We start from the raw sequence: 26,098 nt of genomic DNA, 5'->3' as shown, positions 1-26,098 counted from the left end.
TCTCTTTTTAAAAAATTGCACAGTTTGTGTATAATATATATATTCATAATCTCCATTTTAAACAAACTTTAAAGGCTCAGAAAGTAAACAAAATTCACCAAATGAAAAATAAAAACATTTTTCCCTAGAATTTAAAGCTGAGGAAACTTGAGACCCTGTTTTCATTTGTGTCCACCATAAATATACATATTTATATGCAAATCTCTTTACATATAGTCTCTGTGCTAGTGTTTGACCAGACAATCAAAATTATTGCAAAGTAGTTTAGTTCTACTATAAAACATGGGTTGGGGAGGTGGGGGATAAAAGCTTCTTTCTGCTGAATATTTCTTTAAGTTATGCCAAAATAAAATAAAATAAAACAAAACAAAACACCTGGGTTTCTTTACACCCCTTTTGAATTTACCGGAATCCCTGCTTTCACAAAGGTTTCTGTTTTACAAACTGTGTGCATTCAACATTCCCATAAAACAATCCAGAACTCCAGTTTTGCTTTTTAGCAAGATCACATTTGTCCCTGACTTATTCTTTTTTTTTTTTGTTTTGTTTTTGTTGTTTTAACTTTACACAACAGCCCTGCCCAGAGGTGGCTGTCAGCGTCGATACGGGTGGAAGCCCTGTACGTTGTGGTTCTGCCCTCTGCCGAATGCGCTAGCAGCAGGCTGGGGAGCGGCGGTAGGCTGTGCTGTTGGGGCCCCATATGAAGCTGTCGGCTGGCTGGGGTCTGCGAAGCTGTGGCCGAAGGCTGTCAGGTCCTGACCATACCCTGCAGAGGATTACAGAAAGGAGACACATGGAAAGAAAATGGTTTTAATGTTGGGGGCACAAGACAGTGTTTAGGGAAAAGCTTCACTCTTTTACATATATTCATAAAGTAGCTCAAGTAAAATTGTCACTATGTTGATGTTGAGGAAAAATCCACCACACACCTCCACACTATCAGGTCCATTTCTGAGTTTTGGAGCAGGTTGTTGTTTTGTTGTCTTAGTTTTTGATTCATAAAAATAACAGTGCTGTACCTAAAAGCGAATTACTAAAAGTGATTTTTTTTTTTATTGGTTCCAATTTTCTGTCCCAGCATCTGCATAAACATGAAGCTGAAACAATGTATTGGTCAATTAATTCATCTATCAACAGGAAGTACAAGCTATTTGAATAAAACTGACCTAAACAATTAATAAACTATCAATCAATCACCTTTCTCCTGCCGTCTCTTAGTTTTATGTTACTCTGATAATAAGTTGCACACTGTTAGACAGAAATCACAGTCTGAGGCCATCACCCTGTGTTCTGGGAATTTATCATGGGATAATTTTAACATATTAACCAATACTAAAATAACTTACTTCAAGCCCAATTTATTACCCTACTTTTCTTTACACTTTCTTTTATTTGTCTGCATTTTCTTTCAAGTTCTTTTTATGTTGTTATATATGTTTTCATATATATTACATCGACTCTAAACAACTAAATGGCTTAAGGACAAATGTTGTATGTTGTGCACAATGTCAATAATGTTTTTCAGAAATGTAATGTGTTATTTTTTAGTGTTTAAGGGTTTTGTGGTGGATTTTTACTTCACATTTTGTATTTCCATCAATGAGCCTTTAGACAATGTTATGTAACAACACATTACAAAGATAGAAACAATTTCAGTTGAGTTTAAGTGATTTCAGTTGGCGTCATTGAGGAAAACAATTTCTAGATTGTCTAAAATGATCTGGGGGAACTAGCACTAAGTTCTTCAGTTTAGACACTGGATGGCACCACCTCCTTGCGAACAGGTAAGGAATACTCAGGGAAGGAAATTAATCTCTTTGAAAAAACAGCTGTCAGACAGCATGTCCAAGCCAAAGGGCCTTTTAGGTTGAAAAAATATTTATTTTTATCTACCAAATGGCTGGTAGAATACGAAGGCCAGCTGCAGTCAAATCCTACCAGCAACTTGCTGGTGACTGGTTATTTTCCTGCCCTGGTAACATCTAGTTAGCACCAGATTCTTAAGATTTTGAAATGTCAGTAAATACTGGATTACAGAAAGATTTAAGAAATGGAAAGACAGGAGAGAGAAAGAGGGATAGAAAAAGGGCAGAAGTTGTTCAACATAAAAGATTTCTTTCAAGGTGCTCAAAGTGACCCAAGAACAAAACAAAAATAAGAAATCTGAAGAACAAGGAACGATCCCAACAGGACCATCAGACAGAGGAATCTGAGAGAAACAGGAAATTTACTGGCAGCGTGTCCTTCTTTACATCGTCGTTCCTTTCTCACCCCTTTAGCTACAATGTGGAGACAGTACATAAGGAAAAAACAACGAGTGAATGGACTGCTGATGCATAGACATCACCATGAACAGAATTTCTGACAATTAGATCATCCTTTTATAATCAGCAAAGCAATGCGGACAGAGAGAGTGGACAAAGAAATGGGGATATGGTTAGTCTTGGTATTGTAAAGCTACAGCCACTGAGGGAGATGACACGCTTTGAGCTCCTAATGCCAAATTCCAATGTAAATTTCTTTCAAATCCTCTCAGGAAAGATATATGCGATGGCTGTGTTTTACTATACAAGAGTACACAAAGTAATTTGTATGTACATGCAAAATGTACATGCAAAATACTAAACACGAAGCAAAAGAAAAGAGGCAGAACCAGGTTGCAGCTCTATAAACACTACAGTACTGAACAATGCTACTTTTGTGGTTGGAGAAGACGATGCTGGCACCTACCTGCACTATATCCTCCCTGCTCATCCTGACCATAACTGTGAGAAGGACGCGTTGGTCCGTAGGCAGAGGGGTCCTGAGGGTAGTTACCCAAGCCTATCAGGGAGATGAGGAGACCAGGTTGACTGAACCCAGATACTGCTGGCCAGCTACTTTATATAGTTCCCCCCTTACTGAGCTAACAGAGCTTTGCATTTGCACTCATTCACTGTGCCTGCTCTATGCTTGGCGAAGCATCACTGCTGAGCTTCATCTGGAAGTCAAAACAAAATGCAGTGTGAGTGTGTGAGCTATCTGCTAGCACGCCTGACTTTTTAATCACGCCAGCCTGGTCTCAGGAAATTTTGTGAAATGTGCATGATATGCTAAGATGCAAGTCACAGTGAGAAATATGTTTTCCCACCAAGAAAATATTATAAGAAGAATCTAGAGGAATTAGAACAACCACACTAGTGGGTTTTGATGTTGCAGTTCTGAAAATGACATTTTCCAAAGACTGATTTCCTATCTCCCAAACTGCCATTGGTTTTTATTCATTTCAGCACATTGTTATAATCAACGTGAGCCAGATTTATCTTTGTGTCAAGTTACACTATTGTGTGTGATTTCAAATGTTCTGGTCACATGCAAAACACCTTTTTGACTGCATGACATCCACATGAATGAATTCAAGGATATTTCAACATCTGAACAGATGAGCTATGTGGCTGAAAACATAACTCATGAGACAATGTGGAGTTCCCTGCATTAATAAAGCAGCTGGACAGCAACCGATTCTAAAATCTCAGATGTCGCACTGTTCTTGAATCCACCACAGAGGAGTTTACAGAAAAGAATTGTGATGAATAACCTATCAATTCAGTTCCACATGGTACTATAATAAAGGTAGAGACAGTGCCTTTCTGAAAAGTGGAAATCACTAACAATATTTTTTTAACATTGGGAAATTACAGTATTGTGAGTAAATTAAACATTAATTCTGTTACATTCAGAACCACTGGTTTGATCCTTCCTCTTATCATAACCACTATATTTTAACCACCTAATTCCACATAAGCCAATCTTAATATCAAGCAAGCAAAACCAATAATAAACCTCAACCACTTGCTAATTTTACACAGGTAAAAATGTCATATTCAGTTCCTGCTACTGTCGTTAAATAAGCATATATGGTAGCGGTGTTATTGTTACTATACACCAACAAACTGTGGTCTCTGTGTTGTCATCACTGGTTTTGATTACTGGCCTAAATTAAAGGGCAGTGGACACTAAATGCAAAAAGCTGGATGGAAGATAAGCACAAGCAGGAAACAGTGAACAAGATGGGCACCTCTCATGACCGACAGTGATCACATGACTGCTTTAAATGTAGATCCAGCACTGTGAAGCAGCTGTAAGCCAAGTCAGTAGAAAAATACCAGCCAGCCAACAAACTGAATGTAGCTTTTAAGTGAATATCTGACTCTTGACTCGGACAATGTGCTTATGTTACTGAATGTGTGAATCTTTAGTGAACATCAGGCTTGTTCGTTTTCCCTGGATGCTGGTTTGTTTTCACAGTATCTGTCGTTTTAGTTCAGAGCTGAAACCCTCCAGTATCCATTTGTGCTCTCAGCATGATATCAGACTCTTAATCCTGCATTAGCATACAGTATGTCACTGAAAAACCTACCCACTAATTGTTTGAAATCACAGAAATTAAAAAGGCACATCATTTAATACATTAACACTGAAGTAGATTGATGAAATGTCTAATTTAAAGTCCCTAGACAATGACTGAAATGTATCCAAGAGTTTCCCAGCTCGGTAGAGATCTAGGAGGAACATTTATCCTGCTAGTCCAATTCAAAGACCACAACATCACCCAGCAGAAAAAACTACAGATACATCAGTAAATAAGCAACTTCCCAAGGACTCTAACTAATATTTGCAAGTATCTAAAAGGCAGAGGAACAGACAAGCATGCAAAGCTCCTGTGTAATAAATTGATGGACATGTTGATAAGTTTTGATAGGTAGCTTGGCAGGTTGGATATGGCTATTTCCAGAAATAAGGTTTCATGGCCATGTTATTGTCATGCTGGTGCTGTTTTATGGCGATCGTGTCAAGACCAGAAAAAGAAACCAGAAATGTCATCAACAGGGAGGAAGAAGAGGAGGAAGAGGTGTAGGAGGGAGTAATTAAAAGGCAAGAATATTTGAAACAAGTCAAATGTCTAGTACAGTCAGTCAGGAGAAGGTTGCACTCCCCTAAAATTCCAAATAAAATATAAAATGAAAAACCAAAAACATTGCAAGGCAGGATGATCTAATTCAAACCAACCAAGACATACCAATCTTTTTACCAATCCATAGCCCAGCTGGAAAAACCTGACAGAAATGACTGCTGAAGACTCCTGGATATGGTGAAACTTCAGCAGCATCTTCACAGCACAACCAGGGGTTTTCATGTATGCAAAAAGCATGTATGCATATGTAGCTGTTCAAGCTAAATGGAACCAAGAGCAAGCTTCTGCTTGTTTCAGGGTTGTAGTTATTAACTTAAACGAGTTGTAGCTGCACCCAACAAAATTTCTGGGGAGATGGGTAAAACCAAGGGGTGAATAAAATTAAACAGGAGGGAAAGAGGCAGCAAACTGCTTTATGCACGATGCCTTTCTTACCATACTGGCTATAAGGGAAGTCAGGCTGACCAGTGGGCGCTTTGCTCAAGTCCTGAGTTGGTGTGGTTGCAGGGGCAAAACCCAGAGGTGCAGTTCCTGGAGTTGTGGGTGGAGGAGGAACCTGTGGAGCATACTGGTCTGCTTGAGGTGTGCCAAAACTGTAACCTGTTGGAGATTAATAAGATTATTTGTTTAACATTTCCCTAAAGATAATTTCTTACTGCTGCTGTTTTGCTACGCTATGTAGGAGAAAGACAATACAGCACATAACCCTGGTCAAGCCACAGTGCTGCAGTACCAGTGTAAAACACAAAATCACTTCTAAAAGTAGTCTTTGCATTGACTTCTGTGTGAGGTTCTCAAAAATATATAGTCAACTATAATATTGCACAAAAGTCTCATTGTTAAGGTATTTTTCACTTACTCCATCAAACCTCTTTTCATTTTAGTCTTTATTTAAATATACTGTGTAATGAAACCTGCCAACAAACTCACAATAGGTAGATCTGGGTTTATTTTCCACAATTTATTTTCATACAATGTCTGTGATTTAAAAAAAATGCTAGCATGGTGCATCTGCTATCATCCCCCACAGGCCTTATAGTAACATTTTATGTCATTGTCGGGTAGCTGCAAGTCTCGCTGTCCATCTCTGATAAGGTGGAGGTTCCTCCCTGAACACAGCAACAGCAATGCTGCCTGTAAAACCTGATATAGATTCAATTAACACATTTTACATACCAATTTAGTAATAAAATGCTGCCTTGAGTAAGATAACACTGTTTTTAGGATAATTTTAAAGCTGTTTGTTAGAGTTTTGTTCTCTTAACATGTCAAAAAGCAACAAAAGTTTAACTTATTCAAACCTATTTATTTTTCTGCTGCATGCATCAAAGTGTAATGAGTGAATGTATTAGAATTACTGACCAAACTGAGGTGCTGTGGTGTAGCCCTGCTGAGGATAGCCCTGAGGTGCAGCAAAGCTGCCCGCCGGGGTCGTGACCAGGAATGCATTGAAAGGGGATGGAGGCTGTGTGGGTGTTCCTCTGCCTGCTGACAAAGGAGGTCCATACCCACCTGTCCCAACAGATAAGAGAACTATTCTGATCACATTTTTAAATAAATATCTGTTTACTCTTGATATAAACGCAAAAGGACTGGAATTAAGTACACAGACAGTAATACTAATTTTTACGAGAGAAAAGTGTGAGTACAGATGTAGCATGTAGCAACAACTGACACAAATTTGATAAATAAATGGCTTAAAAAAGTGAAGCTATCTAAAGCCAAATGAAACTGAAGTATCCTCTGGGCGAGCACGGGACTAACACTACAGTGAGTGCTGCAGGTTGACCCGGAGGTGGTGATATGAAACTGAGCCTGACCAATAGCAGAGGGAGGCCGGAATCCACTCAAGGCTGCCATCTGTCTCAAGCTGCAAATTATCAGCAGCCTCAGCCATTATGAATCAGTGATAACACGTGCTGTTAACTGTCATCAGTCTATTGCATACTGCAGGCCCATTTCTGTCACACAAACATCTTAAGATAGGCATGTGATCACACAAAAAACATGCATCTATCTGCAGTTTGATCAATTTACAGTTATCCAACATACAAAAAAAAAAAAAAAGAAAGAAAAAAAAAAAAAAGGAAAGGATGTTTAGGATGATAGCACAAGTCTAACACCTACCTATGGGTTGGCCAGTAGTCGACACCCACACTCCTTTAAGGAGAAAAAAAAAAGATTAACACTGAGGACAACACTAATGTTTACATAAAGCTGTTTAACATTTGTGAGGCATGTGAAGTTATAGTTAAAGCAGAGGGTCTAACTACGAGGGTTACTACTACTTTTCCTCTGAGCAGCCAGCATCACTCGCTCTGCTCCAGGACTTATTCCCACTCACCCTGTGGCCCGTAAGGCTGTTGCCAGCCCTGAGCAGGCTGTGCTGTCCAACCATTAGCTGCACTCAAGATGCCCCTGGGAGCCCACTGGCCACCAAGCTGGCCAGGAGCTTTGCTGTCACGAGGTTCAGCCTTCTTTACTTCCACCTGGACAAAGGACAAGGAGGGCACATTTGGCAACACCAGTATAAGGTCCCTGAAGTCCCTCAGCTAGACAGGCCTGTCCTACCACTGATCATTTAATCTTAACATTTAGGGCCAGTTTAAAATGTATGTTTATTATAATAATGTGGGGAAACTATGTTAATTAATATTACTGTGTAGCCAGGAGAGTTGTTCAGCTATGTGTCTCAGGTACCAATTAGGAAATTCAGCACCCAAAATCTTACTACAACAAATTTTTTTCTGCGTCCAGATTACAGGTTCTTCAGGTACCTGAGAAACATAGATTTTGCTTTTTTCCTCAAATGAACTGCCCTATATATGATATATAAGACATCTAATGGAAGGTCATGACTTACCTTTTTCCAGCTAACGCTTATAAAGAATCTCATTTTGATTTTATTTGGAATAAGTTTTAGGGGGGAAATGGATGTAGAGAGAATTTTGTATCTCACTTCATAATATAAACATGCAGATTGTACAAATGAACAGTTTTTTCACTCAATCTAAAACTGAATCTTCATACTGTGTCCAAGGTGAGAAAAATTTTGACTGAGCACATAAGAATGATACACTTTGACCCCAATAAAATATCAAATGGCTGCTGGAGGACACCATCTGTATATAACCAAAATCCTTTCCTTTTGTTGAGATTTTAATATATTGTTAGTTCAAATGTAAAATAAATCAGAAATTTTAATTTTGCTTTGATTTATTAAGACTGAGAAACTTAGTGTTATTGTTAATCTTGGTAACAATTTAATAACTTGAGTCAAAAATAAATGTATTGCCCCAATAATAAAACTTTTCTTTGCATAACTGGGCAAAGCTACCAGCAGTTAACCAGAGCAAAGAAACCAGCTGAGACTAAGTGGGAGCCGACCAGAAATAGACTGAGGGGTTGAGTTATTGGGGTCACCTTGCAGGAGGAAAACGAATCACAAATTCTTCCCTGCTTTAAGGTGTTGCCACCTACCCCAGTCTCCCCTCTTTCTTCTCTGTCGACCTAATTACATGCACATGTTTCCGGCAGTGGCCTCACCGCCGCCGGCAGCTACCTGAGCACTTTTTCCCGTGGGCATCACAGCTACGAGTGATGGATACCATGACTTCTGTACAGTCCCCAACAGCAGAACTGGGATTTGTTCCACAGTTTGATGTGCTCCAATTTCTAATTTTGTAACTCATATCTCCCAGCCTCCCTCAAGTCCCAGCGTAAGGTAATGTCAAGTCAAGAACAATGGATAAAGTCAAGCATTGATTCCTGCTAGAAACCAGGGCAAAGTCAAGGGGGGCGGCATCCACTGGAGAGTATACAGGTTGGGCTAAATCATTTACTATTAGAGAAACTGAGACCGAGATCATCGTTTAAATTTAATAATCAGTGACATCTCAATATAAATACTTTATCTTTGATTGCTACTGCAAACATTTAGCTTAAATACAATTGGTATTTGTTTGCATTTCCTGATCTAATGACTCTGGTATCGCGTTTCTGGAGTAAACCAATAGGCTTGTATTTCATAATTTCTTTAGAGAAGCAGAAGAAAAGTTGTCTGAAGTGTTGACTACAAAATTACAGCCAGGAACCTTTTGGCAAGTCATTTTCCATCTTTCTCTCATGACCACTCTTAAGTAAAAACTAATTGCCAAAACAATATACTACAAAATGAAGAACTGGGTACTTTGCCTGAGCAGTAATACTGCCAGTAAGAAAGAGAGAATGTTATCTACTCAGTTAAAAACGCTTGAGAAAATAATAAGGTCTTCTGAGTGCGATGTACCACAGACTGACCTTCAAAACCTTAAACCACTTACGTAGCAATGTAAAGATCAAGGACAGAAACGAAATAAATGTAATGATATAACATGACTGAGTGGCTATAACTACACTGTGATTGACTCTGATGATTTTCTTATGCCTACAAATCATTAGTGTCGACGTGGAGGGCAGAAAGGAGACTGTCTCTTTTCTAGTATCTCTGTAGAGTGGTTTAAAAGCTGCTAATTACAAAATGTCTCTACTGGGGAAAAAGCAGGGTGTTAATGAATAAGAGCTTTAAAAGCCTTTTAAAACCAAAGCCTAGGACCAATCTTTGTCAGATTTCTTTTGTGCTATACGTTTAATTTTAAATGCATTTTTAATATATATATATATATATATATATATATATAATAAGACATATTGACAAAGCTTTCACCATCTCTGCAGAGGACTTCTGAAACTCTATAGGTAAGGTCACCTCCATGACCAAGGGCTCCCTTGCCCAGTTGCTCAGTTTGCTGCCGTCACTGGGCACACAGAGTTATATAAATGGTTTTATACCCTTACCCTGATCTATGCCTAAACACAAAATGCTAACCAGGAGGTCTACACAGTGTTACTATAACTTTATGTCCTTACATACAGTAGGAATTGAGGGGCCTTTTATACACTGTGTGCAATCAATTCTAGTGGTCACAGGTGGACTCCAACCATCTTAATGATAATTGAAGTAAGCAGGATGAAACCGAACACAATGTAGAAGCACATAAACATAAAATTAGAGATGTTTTTGAATTGTAATCTTAAATCAATAATACGTTTTCAGCTTTGCCACTATGGGTTATTGATTGTAGATTAATGTGCAAAAATATCATTTGATTTAATTAATACTATGATAATAGTAATAATGATAAAGTGTTGAGAATACTTTCTGAAGCGACTGATTACCTGCTATATCTTTTTGATTGGTTTTACTCAGTTGAGGTGCCAGGTGGGTGGTGTTTGCCACTGACAACAAAAGAATGGAAGTGATGCCAGAAGGTTAGGAGGTGTGCTTAAATACTACACCATAGTGAATTTGTTGTTCTTTTGACGGATGGACAGCTTACCTGACAATATCTCAATTGTCTTTGTGCAGTAAACTCTATCCATCTGGTACACCCACTGAGTTAAAGCAAACAATAAGAAGTGACATGCAAATATTATTGTGTAACTCATGTCTCATCCAGCATTTTAGAGAGAGTTTTCATTTGTTATTTAGAGAACTGGTAGACACAGTATGGAGATTCTTCAACTGAGGTCACTGAGTTGAGCTTTGTCTTTAACTTTTCAAAAAGAGAAACAAAACAAAAATATGTTGACATGTAAGTGACCTGCCAACAAAATATCAGAAAATAAAAAAAACAAACCAAAAAATAAAAAAACAGAACTGACTGAACCAATCCTTTAGGTGATTTATGTTTAGTGGAATTCTGAGGGAGCTTTTATTTGATCTTTTTTTTTCTGTTTCAACACATTTTTTGTGGCCCATCAAAAGCCCAAACAGTATTTTGGTGTACAATTTAATGCTCTTAAGACAACCTAAAGGAGTGGTCAATTTAAACAAAGCCTTGGGCGACTATATGAAAATGTAGTAACACAGCCTTTGTGAAGGATAAATGTGCCTATGGAAATAATAAAAGACTGGAAAAGGAATAGGTGTAGTGATTGTAGACGCTGAGGCCAAAAACAGTCAGCAGCCTGATTATTTTAGGATTTTAAAGGCTAAATTTGTGCTGTATGATACTGGACTCAGTAATGGAAAGTCACTGGAAAATTAGCTCTGACTAATAAACCAGCATCACAGTAAACTCTTTGCTCCGTCGCCCAAGCCTCTGTTTGATCTTAAGGGAAAAATAAAACTACAACTACACACTTTTTTGCCCATGATGTCGTGAAAATGCATGTTGACAGCCTGGTCCACTGATTGTTCGGCCTCGAAAGTAATAAATCCAAAACCTAGCCAACGACCAAGAGTGAATCAAGGTAGCAGGGGGTTGTGACAACACAAGATGAAGAACAGTATTGGGCTTCAGCAGAGTGAGGATCCGTCAAGACTGAGCAAGAGGCTCCTGGGGTTCGGATGATGTTGCAGACTTGCAGAACAAGACAAATCCAAGACTAATGCCTGGGGATTGTAGGAAACTTCTTTCTTTACTGTACAGAAAAATATTTTTGTGAAGATAACAACACAGAACTGCTCATCATGAAGAATGACAAGAGTAGCACTGGATTTAATGCGAAATGTCACATAAAAATGACAATTCAGTAGATCTTTCAGCATCATGCCAATTGAACCAATACTACATTACAACTTGATGCCGTTTCATCCAAACCCCACCTTGATCTGTCCCTTGGTATAAATGCTGTGGAGCACACACTCGCAGCAGCCATTGTTAATGCATCACAAAAACATGGAGAAACACAAACTGTAGAATGCCTAAAGCTTTCTCCAAGCTTTCCCAATTTAAGTATTTTACTTTTGAGTCAGCCAGGATAAGCCTAAAATGGATAATTAAAATATTGCTCACAATGGTAACACAAAGATATAGGCCAGAATAGCTTGAAGAGTTGTAGATCTGGATAAGGAGTTTTCATGGGGGACACACAATGTTCATCAACAACGAGTTTTTGGTCCAACTTTTCAGCTGCTCTAACTACTCAGATATCTACTTCATCTATCTGTTAGAGAACAGTGAGGCAGCTGCACGCTGCAGTGATCCATTTTCAATTTGATTAACTTTCCACTGTGGCAGAATTGGGTTGTGTCATCTCTACTTGGGGACTTAACCTGAATCCAATTAAACGTCCTACGAGACAACTGAGATTTTAGAGACCTCCAGTAACATGCCAAGCATCCCCAAACCTCATGATCTATTGCTATTAATAACATCTGTCAATGATCTAAATCTAAAACTTAGTTGGCACGTCAAAGACTATGACATACAATGGCAAGAAAAAGTATGTGAAATTTCATGGTTTTCTGCATTAATTTCTCATAAAATGTGAGAAGTTCTTCCTGCTTTGGCTCTGTCTTTGCACGTCTCTTGTGTGTGGTTCTCTTAAAGTTGTTCCATAGCATCTCTAGGTTGAGGTTGAGGTCTGGACTCTGACTTGACTACTCTAAAAGGTGGATTTTGTTTTTCTGAAGCCATTCTGTTGGCTTCTATTGGGTCATTGTCAAGTTGCATCACCCAACGTCTACAGTGTTTCAGCTGACGTACAGACATTCTCACATTATCCTGTAGAATTCCTTTTAAATACTTGAGAATTTATCTTCCCCTCAATCACTTCAAGTTGGCAAGCCCCTGATCAAAGCAGACCCAAATGATGATGTTTCCGCCACCATACTTTAGGATTAGGATGATGTTTTCATGATTAAATGCTGCGCCCTTTATATGCCAGATGTAGTGTTCCGTGTACTTTCCAAATAGTTAAATCTTAGTTTTGTCAGTCCACAAAACATTTTGCCTAAATTGATATCAACTATTGATGAAAATTATGTTCAAATAATATTAGAGCCTTTGAAAATCAAACTTTGGAATCACCATCACTCTGCACTGTCTACTTCTACATCTATCTACAGATAAGCCTTTAGCCCAGTTAATATGATGCAACTTTGTGTGCGCCCCATTTTAACCAAGTACAAAATTTGGATGCTTTTACATTTGGCCTGTACCTCTGTGCTACCAGTCAACGCACAGTAACCTAAAGGAGAAAAGACAAATCTTAAAAGACACCGTTAATCACATTCAAACCATTCACAAGGAGAAGAGGGACAGAAGAAAGAAAAATAGAAAGGGCTTACTTACAAAAATACTTAACTTTCTACATATGGGAAAACACATACTATACCATTTAAGATACAAGTATCAGTTCCATCTAAATCAAGGTAAAGAAAACTTATTCCAATGTTGAAGGTCTAATGGTTTTAGTAAAAGAAAAGGTTTATACTATTAAAGATTATGTAATGATTGTTAAAGGTGCAATACAGCATGTTAAATTCCAGTGACAAACTATTCTGGGTTTCTCCCACTAGAGAATGAGCGGGGCGTAAGAAAGAGCAGTAATACGTGTTGTGGGTCAGTGGCCACTGCATCATTGCTATGTAGGACAAATGCAGATGAAACAGCTGTGACTGTAACTCAGCGGACAGCTTCTGACACAAACACTGCCAGTGGCACGGGTCTGATTCCCAGTGAGGCCGTCCGTGCTAAAAGTGTTGCCACATGTCGTACACTCATGACATATTTATGACTTAACTGAACAAACTCTTTTGAGACTTTGAAGTCTGACTTTTCTACCCTCTTGAGAAAAAAAAACATTTGGTATAAGTTAAAAAAAAAAAAAACCCTAAATCTTTTTTTTTTTTTTTTTAATTACTCCATTGTTCTCACGACTATCGTTTTATCACCCTCAGCATTTGGGCTGAAAACAGCCTCTCTGAAGGGCAAATCTCCCCTCACATACTCATACTGTTCTCAATATGCCAGTTGCATGTTGTGATAAAGTACTGTATTTTTGGAGCACCTACTTTCCTGCAACTTGCTCCTGTTTCTTAAGTTAGTGATTCCCTTTGTGTCACAGGACACCTTATAACAACTTTTCAATTATGGGAAAAGCTTTAGTGGAGAGATTTGAACCACAGTTCAAATCACCAAAACATAACATGTCTTATATAATATGTAGGTGTACGATAATCTGCTTTATTAAAGCTACTGTGAGAACAGACTGGCATCCCTAATTTTGCACTGTTCTTCTCCTCTTTCTCCTTTTGATGGTTTAAATAGCTGAAATAAAAAGCTGTCATTCTGCAACAAAAACCATTACTTAATAATCACTTAAAAATGTATACGCACAGGCATGGACTGTCAACCGAAAAAATATGTGAATTTGTCATTCTTTACAGTTTTCCAGTATTTTGAGGGTCAAACGACCTTTTTTTTTTTTCTTTCTCCAATCTTTTTGTCATCTTAATTGCAGCACATATTTGGACATTATGCCATATTACAAAAAGAAAAAAAGAACAAAGTAAAGTCAAATATATAAAATACATAACAAATAAGAATCAAATGCTCCTTAAATGTTTTATCATAATGTTTATGAGAGGCCTATTTGCAGGGGTAATAAATGTTGATGTAGGAATTATAATTACCCCTAAAAACAATTCAAGAGCAAAGAGGATAAGTGCTCTGCTACTTTTTACTATTTTCAACCTAATGAAGATACTGCATGTTCAACACTAGTGTTTGAATAAGGGTTTTTTTTTTCAGGACAATATGTACACTACCCGTCCAAAAAAAAAAAAAAAGTCTCAACCTGGATTTAGCAAATAGGTAAAAGCCTTCCACTGGATAATTACTGCATGGATGATTATGTTTCAGCAGTCAACAAGTTATTTAACTGATGCAGTGATTAGCTTCTTATTTCTTAAATAACCATGTTGGAAGACACATCCTGTGGTTGTGGAAAAGATGTTAATCTGTTTCAAAAGGGTCCAATTATGGGCATGAATCAAGCAAGAAAAACATGTAAAGGGGGACTGATGAAACTACTAAAACTGGGTTAAGAACTGTCCAATAGAAGAAGGCCATGTGGTTTGATGAGTCCAGATTTACCCTGTTCCAGAGTGATGGGAGCATCAGAGTAAGAAGAGAGGCGGGTGAAGTGATGCACCCATTATGCCTAGTGCCTACTGTACAAGCCTGTGGGGGAAGTGCTATAATCTGGGGTTGCTGTAGTTGGTCAGGTCTAGGTTCAGCAACAGTATGTGTCTAAAGAATGAGGTGAGCTGACTACCTAAATATACTGAATGACCAGGTTATTCCATCAATTAATTTTTTTTCTTCCCCGATGTCACGGGCATATTTTAAAGATGACAATGTCAGGATTCAACAGGCTAAAATTGTGAAAGAGTGGTTCAGGGAGCATGACACATAATTTTACACATGGATTGGCCACCACAGAATCCAGAATCCTTAACCCCCCTAAGAATCTTTGTAATGTGCTGAAGAAACACTTTGCACAGCAGTCCGACTCTCATCAATACAAGGTCTTGGTGAAAAATTAATGCAACTTACAGAACAGGAAAAAATGTTCTGACAATGCAGAAGCTTATTGAAACAATGCACAGTAAATGTGTGCCGCTAAAGGTGTTCCAACGACACATTAGAGTGTGTGACTTTTTATGGACAGGCAGTGTATTTAATTTTTGGTAGAAACAGGAGCATGAAACAGCCTTACATTGTGCTACAAGGTCATGAATGACACCAAAACCTAAAATTCCTTAAAAACCCTTTCAAACACTTTCACATAAACTGAAGATACTGCCTTCGTGGTTGTCAAAATATATGAAGTATATGCAGTATTTTACACTGCAGTATATGTTTCATTCTGTGTCCTGAAATTATGTTTGACTATATAATTACATTTTCTATTTAACATGCTTTTATTTGTTTTTTTGTCTTAAACATATACAAAATTCCTGCTATGGGTTATAGTGTTCTAATTTAATTGAATATCTGAGGCTGAAAGGGCTTTTCTCTTTGGGCCAGAATAGTTTGTCATGAGATTTAAGATGGTAAGGTATGGAAAGGGGAGAGAAAAAACAGGATCAGCTTTTACCTCGGGGCCTCTGCTTCTCCGCATCATAGATCATTACCACCTCTGTGACCTTGAATGGGACAAAGGAAAACAGTGGCTCTATTTAGAAAATCAGACAGGATCTCTTCTCATTCCAATTATATATTCTACCTCAATTTGGACAAATAATTAATTGTCCTATCCCACCTCATCCCACTTAACTTCATTTATTTTTATGCTGTAGCATTGACCCTGTTCAATGTCACAACCATTCAAGCAGTCTTAATGACGATATGAACTGACTTTCATTATGCACTTGGCAATACTCACCACTCCGAATCTATTGAAATAGTCCCTGAGTTCAGGCTCGCCGCAGTTATGGGGGATTCCACCTACAAATATCTTCTTTGATTTATTGCTATCGGCTTTGCTGCCCTTCTGAAAGAAAACAGGGAGTGTATGGATTTCAATGTCTGTTAACGGATCACTCTGGGAAGGGGCCAGTTAGCCTTCATCTATGCAGACAGTGCAGAAGAAATTAGGTTCTCCTCCTGCCCTGGGGTATAATTCTTAACATGTCATGTCAATGCAAACACTAGTCTCCACACATCAGAGAACACGGCTTTTTCCTCTTACTCTCAACCACTAAGCATTTCACCATTTCTGTGCACTGCATTCATGCTGTATAGGCAAAAGGCCGCTTACAACAACAATGATTTTTAACAATGACATATTCTGCTTTGTTAGTAAAACATCCAGTAGCAGCTACATGACTTAAACTCAGTGAAAGCAGTTCCAGTAGCAGGAGGGGGGGCTCTGACATATGGAACCAATGATTAGATACATATGTGTAAGTTTTCTTGACAGTAAAGTTGCAATAACTAAAACATCTGCTGCCCAAAAGGGGGAAAAAAAATTATAATATGTCATACCATTGTTGACTGACCCACAAATTACCCAAATTACTGCAGAGAGTGTTGCTTTTCAAAATAAGATTCACTGAAAGCATTATTTTGTACCACACTAACTTATTTGTTCAAAGTAGAGAACGGTCACAAAAACAGCATGATTTATCTACCAAGGACAGAATTTGTTAATCTTTAAAATCAAGACAACGTGGGGCTATGACACCTCCATGAGTCATTTTGGTAAAATCTGGGAAATGGTGACCTTATTATGTGGCCATCCCAGCCTAGTGTAGGCTGTAGCAGAGATCTGCCGATACTACTGCAGTCTGTGAATGAAGGTTGATTCAAGTCACAGATGTGTGCTGCTTTGGTGACTTATCAAAAGCCTCTACTAATTTCTAGGAATAGCTTTGAAGGTCATATGTTGATCTTAAAAACACACACACACCTTGAAGAAAAGCATTTGATTAAGGTCAAAGTCAGAGTGTTTTTAGAAATGAAGCTCAAGGTCTCCTCATGAACAGACAGCAGAGTCCAACCTCAGGAGGAAAGCAGGATGGAGAGACTGACGACCTGAATCTTATTCCAGCAGAAACACCTAACCTAGCCTCCCCAGTAGAAATCAGATTGCTCTTACCCAGCCCTCCTTGGTTCGAGACTTTTCAGGTTGCATTCCTCTGGGAGTACATGGCTTCGGGTCAATCTGAACAGCAAGGAGAGAGAAGACGTTTCACATTAGGCCCAAATAAAGGCACCTTCAAATGTTCTTCACTGAATCCATTACAGTAGATTGCCTGGCTCTACTCACACAGCAGAGCAACACATATACAGACATACGTTCATTTGAATATCTGGCCATGAGCCAATAAATGATTGACGACTGTGAGACAGGATAAATGCACAAGATTAACAACCGCTTGTTTCTTTTCAGCCATCTCAGTAAAAGACAACTTTAACTGACAATTTTGCTCATTTGATTCTGAATAGGTAAGTCTTATTGAGCAAACACGTCAGTCTTTGCAAAATGCATCATCTGTACTATTGGCTGCATGCAGATTCAACCCAAAGCAAAACTGGACTTTCCCTTGAATAACAGTGGATGATGAAATACTGTTTAAGTTTTTCACATTGCTCACACAAAGCGCAGGCAGATTACTCAAGTTGATTTGACCATCTGGTTCTTTGATTCAAAATACTCACATTTCTTCCGTCAAGATTATGCGGCTTTGTCTCCAGCACTGTCCGTACACAATTGGGGTCTTTGAATTTGACAAAGCCGAAGCCTCGCGACTGATTTGTAGTTTTGTCCTTCATGATGACACAATCTACTACTTCCCCATACTGTGAGAAATAGTTTCTGAGTGTCTCTGAGAAAAGAAAGAAATTGCATAACAGTGGAGCTGCACAATAAATAAGCACAGAATAATAAAACAATACAGCAAATGTAGAATCATAATCAGAGATTATAATCAGCCCAGTTTGCCTTCTGAACAGAAACAAGTGTAGCCATGATTTACTGTATAGAACTGAAGCTTCAATGCAATAAATGACATTATAAAAATATCTTCACCACTTAACCCTGCACTAAAACCGTAACTGGGATGAAAACAAGTGGTGACAGGCAAAAAGACCACCACTCAATAAATTTAAGCAGGAAACGCTGTTATTCAGTGACCTTGATTTTGCCTTTTTGATCAGAATACTGGGAATTGTACCACTGTTTTTATTTGAAAAAATAAAAGCACATCAAAGTCACATATCAATAGTTGTAAAGCACAAACAAAGCTGTGACCAAGTGTCACATACAACCAACTACTGTAACGCCTGCACACGCCCACAGAGGCAAGGCGTGCAGGTTTGAACAAATCAGGAGTCACTTTGGAGAGTAATCATAATTGCCTCTCTCACTGCTGGGAAGCCCTGGGGCACTGCCGGGGAAACGGGCTCAGAGTAACAGCGCTGTGGTTCAGATCTTAATGTTAACAGTGCCGTTAACAGAGACGAGCACTGCTGCAAATTTACACAATGTCCAACCGAGCATGGGACAGTAAATGGCTTTAAACAAAGAAGACCAAATGAACAAGAGAAAAAAAATACACACAAACCTAGAATTTGCCCTATAATGAAAACTCTGCCTCATGACTAATTATGACATGAAAACGGAATAAATATTTTGAATACAGGAAAACTGTTCTCATGTGGAGGGATATCTTCACTGCGCTGTAATATTTGCGCACAGTAATATTTGCTTTTAAATACTGTAAAACATAAATTTAGATAATCTGCAGGAATTGTGGCATCAGTATGACACAGTTAAGTGTCATTATTTGCTAAAAAACAGTATATAGGAGATACACCATTCCTCAATTCAAGCTGAAACTCTGCAAACACACTTGCTTTATTTTCACTCCAGACTCTTTAGGGACTACTATCATCTTAAGTAAATTGTACTTCTCCAACTTTTGTAGGACAGTAGTTCATTCTTTCAGTAATGTAATTAATATAAATATGTTCTTCCACACAGCACATTTACAAAATTAATCAAACTTTTCAAATCAATCAAAATAACACCAACTTTAACTGCTTCATCACCATATCCATATTAACAGTAATTATTGACAGACACCATGACAAACACCCTTATTTTAAATATTGTATGATATCCCAAATTTCCATTCACAAAAACACCATCACAGTATTTTTATCAGGGTAGAAGCAAAAATACCAATAATTAATTTTACTTATAATCCAGACTTACACTGATCTAACAGCAATGTGTTACCCACTTGTGACCTGACAATCTGTAGTCTTTCCCAACTTACTTTCCAAACAACACAACTAAGAAGCCACCAGCCAGAGACTCCAGTCTGGCAACAAATCCAGGAAGCTACAACAGTGTCACCCAGACAAATTCCTGTTAATTAAAAACAAGAAGCGACTGAGCCTTCACAAATGTAATAGTGTGACTTACCTTGTGTGGTACTCCAGTCCAATCCACCCACAAAAAGTTTCCTGCAGAGAGTAGATAAATGACCATTAGGTATGTAATTGAGCATCACTTTAAGTAATAATACATTGTAAATTGTTACACAAACATCACTCCAAAACATACAGCATGCAGTAATGCTACCTGTCCAGCCTTAACATACAACACCAAAGTCTTGGCGGAGAAGGCTGAAGAGCCATAACAACAGTACAGATAACCACACAGCCAAGTACACAGATATTACACAACATGAGGCAACACTGCTATCAAAACTGGTGCAGCATGGAAAGATATACACAGATCTACACTTAAATACCCCCGTTTTATGTAACTCACAAAAAGGTCCAGTCCTGGTGGTGCATGTCATTTGGTCTGTTCACACTCAATGCAATGGCCTCTACAATAAAGGTCTTTTATGAACCTCCTGCCACGTAAGTTACCCCGGGACAGAGCATGGCGTTTAGCAGGCTAACACAACACTGAGGTGGCAAACTGGCTCCAAGAGCCCCGACTGTCATCGCGTACCGCCGGCTCCAGCATACAGCACCGAAGCCCCGAGTGTTTCCCCGACAGAGCGGAGCGGGGAGACGGGCTGCTCGGTTACCAGCATGCGGACCGGTGAACTCTGCTGCTCGTAGCATTACCGCAAGTTTAACGGCAGTTTGCATGGTCGTACTATGAAACCAGCTAGCGAGTTCATTAATGTTTAATTTAGATAACTGTTGAAACATATCTGGGATAAACGTAGCGGCTGTGACAAAAGTGGAGAGTTGGTGCAGACGAGGATGCTTCATCCTCCGGCAGTGCCCGCTAAATGTCCTCACATCGGCGAAGTGGAGAAGAGGAGACTTTCGCTTCGCTGGCAAGCGCTAGCTAAGCTAGCTAAGTTGCTTCGAGCTAACTGAAAACAACACTGAAATAAGTAACTGCACTTTCACGCATTCCCATGACAAGCGAAGTGGCAGCACTCCACACAGACGTGGTCTATTCCACCGTAAGTAATTAAGCGATCAACTGAGCTACTTTGATGACTAGTTTTACTTTTTGGCCGTCTTTCGTCCGGCTAGCGATCTCGCTTAGTTACTACAGCTAGCTTAGCATGCAAGCTAACGCTAGCTGACAAATGACAGCTTGACAAGACAGCACGGTAACTAGAACTTACAGTGCAGTTTACAGTGCGAGGCGCCCACAGTGGAAACGCTTTGTTAAACAGATCTTACCCGACTTCATCTCCGACTAAGTTGTTGTTCATTGCTGATGCTAAAGCGGGGGACTGCAGGAGCTGTGACCGGCTTATTGCTTCAGTGCTGCCCCTCTCAGACTGAGAGCGGAGGAAGGTCACTCCGCTTTTTGGTTCAAACTGTTCTGCGCAATGACGGCGCTGCAGGGGGCAGCGACGTTAAAGGAGCATTACACCCAACCAATCTGCACCCACCACATTTACTGGTTCTAATCATCGCAGGGGAGCAGATGCATGATTCAAATGCAGGGGTATTTTTTTTATTTTGCACTTAGTTGAGAAATCCTTTAATGGAAATGGCTTTTACATGGACAAATAATGTAGCAAAAAAATAGTTTTTAAGGGAGCAGGGAAACTTACATTTCTAAATCCAATGCAATTTAATTGAATTACAGTGTAACAGCACTAGCACCTATATACAAACACAATTAATTGTGGTTAATAATTATTGGTGTCAATTTAGTTTTATATAGAGTTGTTTGTATCTTCCAAAATAATAATACCAAAGCATATAAAGAACATTTTTATAATCACCTATCAAGATCTTTTGCAATTAATATTCTGTTCAGTCATCTAATTGATTATTCTTTAATAATTTGTGCTCTAAAGTACACATACATTTCTATCCTGGAGATATAATGAAACTGTTATGTACACTGGGGTTGAACAGAACAGGGGCCCAATAACCTCCCTAGGATATTAATCCAGCCATGTATGTGATTCACATGTTTACCAAAATCAATTGTTTACTTCTTGTTAGAAGAAATTTGTGTAGGCTAGGAGGTGTTATGTTATGTTGTTAACTTTGCCTGTGGTGCAGTTTCAGAGGAGGGAGAATCCCATTGTCCAAAATTAAAGGTTATCTTCCTCTTTGCATGAATGCGAGCAAATTTTATGCAAATTTAGATGCTGCTTTTCAAGATCTGTTGCTGACAAATGGGACAGAGATGACATCCATTGTTTGGCTAAGTTAATAAAACACCAGTGACAAGCTTTAAACTGTGACATTTAAAAAATGAAAATGCAAATCTAACTGACAGAGGTGACACATAATGTATTCACATTAAATAATGACTTTCAAGCACAATTCCCATTAATTCCCTTTTAAAAATAGCATGTGACACTATGAGCAACTGAAGGTTTAATTTTCTGTACAATACAAGTGTAAAAAACTCAGTTTAACAATCCACACTGTTCTACAGAGGTTTCCAGGAAAAAAGAACTGTTTAGCATCCACATGCTATATTATTTTATTTTTTTAATAACATTAACATATAATGGGGTATTTTGTTTCCTACTGGTACTTACATTGGCACGTGATCTAAATACTTGTTTGACCAATGGTAAATAGCCTTTATTATGTGCTATCAGTTAATGTGGATGTGAATTCCTATATGTTTTTTTTTTTCTTTATTGAAATAACATTTACTAAAATACACTTAAATACATGACTGAACTTTTCTGTCACATCCAAGCCTCCTTAAATATAAAAACCTACAAATAAACAAGAATTTCATTTTCAGGATGTTTTGCAAGAGAGGGAAACACATATTGTTGTAGAAGGACTATGTTAGAAAGCAGCCCCCTCAGTTTTTGAATAGATTAACATCCCATCTTAGATGTTTCATTGAATTAACACCTCAACACTTCCCGAAAGTTCAACAATACCTACATTCAGATCATGTCAGCCTTAGTGAAAAATGTTCTGCCGCCTGGAAAAAAAACATTCTTATCAGCCTCTACTGGTACTTTGAACTTCAGTATTTCTCACTAAATCTACAAAAGTTAGCTTCCTTTACTTGCAAGACTTGTGTGTCAACATTAAAACTGTCTGTTCTATTAAATAATGAAAACTAGATTGCGTGTGACCATGCTATCTAAAGCATTATGTGTCATTAAAGACATATGCAAAGTCAAACATGTAGCCTACCCCTTGAATTAACTGAAGAACCAATTAATAATAAAAATAGAAGTACACAGATATTAAATTTAGCAGTTTTCCCAGAGGTTTCGCAGAGCTCCCACTGGGAATCGTGAATGTCAGAATGAGTTTCACCTTCATATTCAGTGTCTTCCCGGTGAGATATTCTTGTTTCTATTTATCTCTTTAATATCATTTTTAGGAGGACAAAATGAGGTCACACATCACCATGTCAAGATTTATAGCAGATTCCCCTCTGGGACTGGAGTCCATCAAAACAGGGTTGTTGTCTTTTTTTTTTCTTCTTCAAATTACACTACATGTGGGGAAAATAGCTTGTACATGTTTCTAAGAGAAAACTGTCTCAACAGAACAGGAACAGGAAAGAAGAGAAGACAATGTCACCATGGTGTGAACTTTTCTCAGTAACAATATTTTAAAACATTCATTCATGCTATGTGCAAAGGATCGTGAACAATATATAGCAAAACTAAAAGCAGTTTTTTAATCTGCAGGCACATTTAAAACACAAAGAGTGACATTAAACAAATAGGATAGGATAACTAACACACGTCAGCTACAAATGTGTGGAAGATAAATTAAAAGCATGAATGTTTTAACAGAAATCAAACCCATTCAAACCTATAGTCAGCAAAGTTGAGATGTTTTGCAGCTACAAAAAAACAGCAACTCTTTTGGTAGTGAGTCAGATATTTCTCCTCACATGACATAGATCCTTTATTCCCATCTGGCAGGGATAAATACAAGTTTAATTCAGATGCTACAGGAAACTGTGTACTACAGTCAGTCTTCCATCATCCATTTGAGACAACTGTCATAACACCACAAAGCCGCAGACTGTCTAAACTTCTTTCTCAAACTTTAGCTGCACTTACACTGAAAGAACAGCACCCTCTCCCTGTTGCATGAAATGCAACAACTGAGTAGATTTCCCTCTAAATCTGCGCCGATACTCAGGTTATCTGTCGATCATATCTGATTATTGATAGGTAGGACAGAATAGATTTTGTCTTACATTAAATTGCGACAGGGGTTGTTGTGATTTAGAAATAAACACTGATTTGTGACATGCTGTAGATTTAATTGTGCAACATAACAAACTAAACTTAATATCTACGTCCTGTATTTGGGATCACTGTCTTGCTGGAAAGTTCAGTGATAACCAAGCACCAGTTTACAAACTGAGGGCATCACACGTCTCTCAATCAATCACTGATGCCAATCAGTAGGTCAAGTTTACCACTTCCTGCTGCACAAAAACACCCCCACAAAAGGTGGGATTCATCTCCAAGCCTGATTGTTTGAATGTGAATGTGTGTTCAGACATACTGCTAATCCATGGGTCCAATCAGCTTCAAGTTCTCCAAGAACTCATCATATCCCCATTTTTTTTCTTTTTTTGATTCATGCACATTTTGGTCAGACACAGTGTGCAGTAACGTTTCTGAGCATGAAATTGTTGTTTGTATAGTGGTCACTTTATAGTATATATAGATACTAATAAGTTGTACTAATTCTTGCCTTCACCAGGTCCTTCAAGTCTTTGGATGTGTTCCTATACCAACAATTATAACCTGTAAACTGTACCTCTTGGGTTTTGAAGTGTCTTATGAGGGTTTTTTTTTTTTTTTTTTGTAAATATTACCATTGCTTCCACTTTTAGTTTAATGAAATAATATCTTTTAGTTTTGAGACAGCTCCTTCATCTTTGCTGTTTTTCTCCTCAGCTTTAACACCTGCACAGGTGAGATTTATATCTGCATCACAGCTAAAGCAGATTCAGGGTGTTGTCACAGAGTTCTCAAAAGATTAATGGTGTTTTGCAACAGCTTGGTAGCCTTTCTTATTATTATGTGATTAAAAACCATGCACTGCTAACCCATTGTTAGATCAAGTTGAATAAGAAAGACGAAGGATGTATTACAAAAAATCTGCTATAAACTAAGATTAAGATGTTGGATGATTGATAATGTCACTAAACTTAAATAAACCTGTCCGCTGCTAATTGCATGCATGAGTGTAACTTGTAAGTTGTTTTGGAAAAAAGTGTTACAAAATGTAAGTGTTTCTTTCCATCTCATTACCTTTATCTGCTTCTATACTGCCTGAAAATCATCCAATCACCCACTGGGGGCTAAAGTCAAGTTCTTTATTTTCCATTTGCACAGGTGTGACTGCACAGTTCTCTCCCTTTAAAAAAAAAAAAAAAAAGGAAAGCACCCAACCACAAATAGTCCAAAAATATACAAGCTGCATCTGTTTTAAATAAGGAATAACATATCAAAGATTACAGAGTGCTAGTGACAAGGCAATATAACTTAAAGCAGCGTTAAGAATGAAAAAGATTTATTCATGGTTTGATCTAACTGGAAAACCACATATTTTCTAAATATCTGATGCAGCAGGACACCCACACATCTTATGTATGATACAATCCGTTTCACAAAGACTTGTGACTGTCTTATCTGTCTGACCTGTGGAGACAGTCCATCTTCTGCCCTTTGACTCTGATAACTGGACATTACCTTTAGCTTGAGCCTGATGGAGAAATGCAACACGTTAAATATCAGTGACAAGACAAAGCCTGAAACAAACCTGTGATGAAATAGGTCACTTACTAAAACCACCAATTTAATGCTGACACAGCATTTGAAAAATAAAAATGGATGAGAGCACGACAGAAAGTGTGTGATAAAGTGTTCGTTGTTGTCGCCTTGTGAAGATAATTATTGTTGGAGAACTTTAAAACATCCACAGAAAATGTAAATATTACAGTGAAATTCAGTTGAAATCATAGCAGATGCACAAAGCAATCAATATTGTTTGCACATATGGTGTCTAGATGCTTCTTTTGACAGATTTTTATATTTTCTGCATTGTAATCTGCATTAAGTGGAATAAACATGTTGTTGCACACAAATTGACTGAAGTTTGGACCTTCAGATGAATGAATGTACACAACAGTTACAACAATTAAAATGTGGATCCTGAGATGCTTTTTCACATATTTTGCAGGGATTTCACCATCATGTGCGTTGGAGAATGGCTAATCCAACTTAAGCTGGGTGTTTAGTGGTGTGAGTGGTGAGCCACTATGGCTATGTTTTAGAAGACCTATACAGTGGATAGTTGGATTCTTTAAACTACTGTAGTTGAAATCACTGGATTTGCTCTCAGT

At 38.2% G+C, this 26,098-nt stretch overlaps 1 protein-coding gene across 4 annotated transcripts; it reads right to left on the bottom strand.

The window, feature by feature from the left end:
* Window positions 1-486: 486 nt before the first annotated feature.
* On the bottom strand, window positions 487-21,097 carry dazap1 (DAZ associated protein 1). 4 transcript variants are annotated; one of them, XM_026344872.1, is made up of 14 exons: window positions 20,959-21,097; window positions 19,724-19,764; window positions 17,953-18,119; window positions 17,390-17,455; window positions 16,175-16,282; window positions 15,887-15,935; window positions 11,139-11,221; window positions 7,299-7,443; window positions 7,082-7,114; window positions 6,317-6,466; window positions 5,390-5,554; window positions 2,731-2,823; window positions 2,232-2,279; window positions 487-766 (listed from the first exon to the last, which is right to left on the bottom strand). In XM_026344872.1, the coding sequence occupies exons 1-14, from the start codon at window positions 20,988-20,990 to the stop codon at window positions 594-596; spliced, it is 1,353 nt and encodes a 450-aa protein (XP_026200657.1). In that variant the 5' UTR covers window positions 20,991-21,097; the 3' UTR covers window positions 487-593. The 4 variants fall into 4 exon arrangements, with proteins under 4 accessions (XP_026200657.1, XP_026200655.1, XP_026200656.1 ...); XM_026344870.1 differs by having other exon boundaries at window positions 16,175-16,279; window positions 20,959-21,093; XM_026344871.1 differs by lacking the exon at window positions 2,232-2,279 and having other exon boundaries at window positions 20,959-21,093.
* Between the last annotated feature and the right edge of the window lie 5,001 nt (window positions 21,098-26,098).

The sequence above is a fragment of the Anabas testudineus genome, chromosome 4, assembly GCF_900324465.2.
Source record: "Anabas testudineus chromosome 4, fAnaTes1.2, whole genome shotgun sequence".
In the NCBI taxonomy this organism is placed as follows: domain Eukaryota; kingdom Metazoa; phylum Chordata; class Actinopteri; order Anabantiformes; family Anabantidae; genus Anabas; species Anabas testudineus.
The sequence above is the reverse complement of the archived record's forward strand: the minus strand, read 5'-3'. Positions and strand labels throughout refer to the sequence as shown.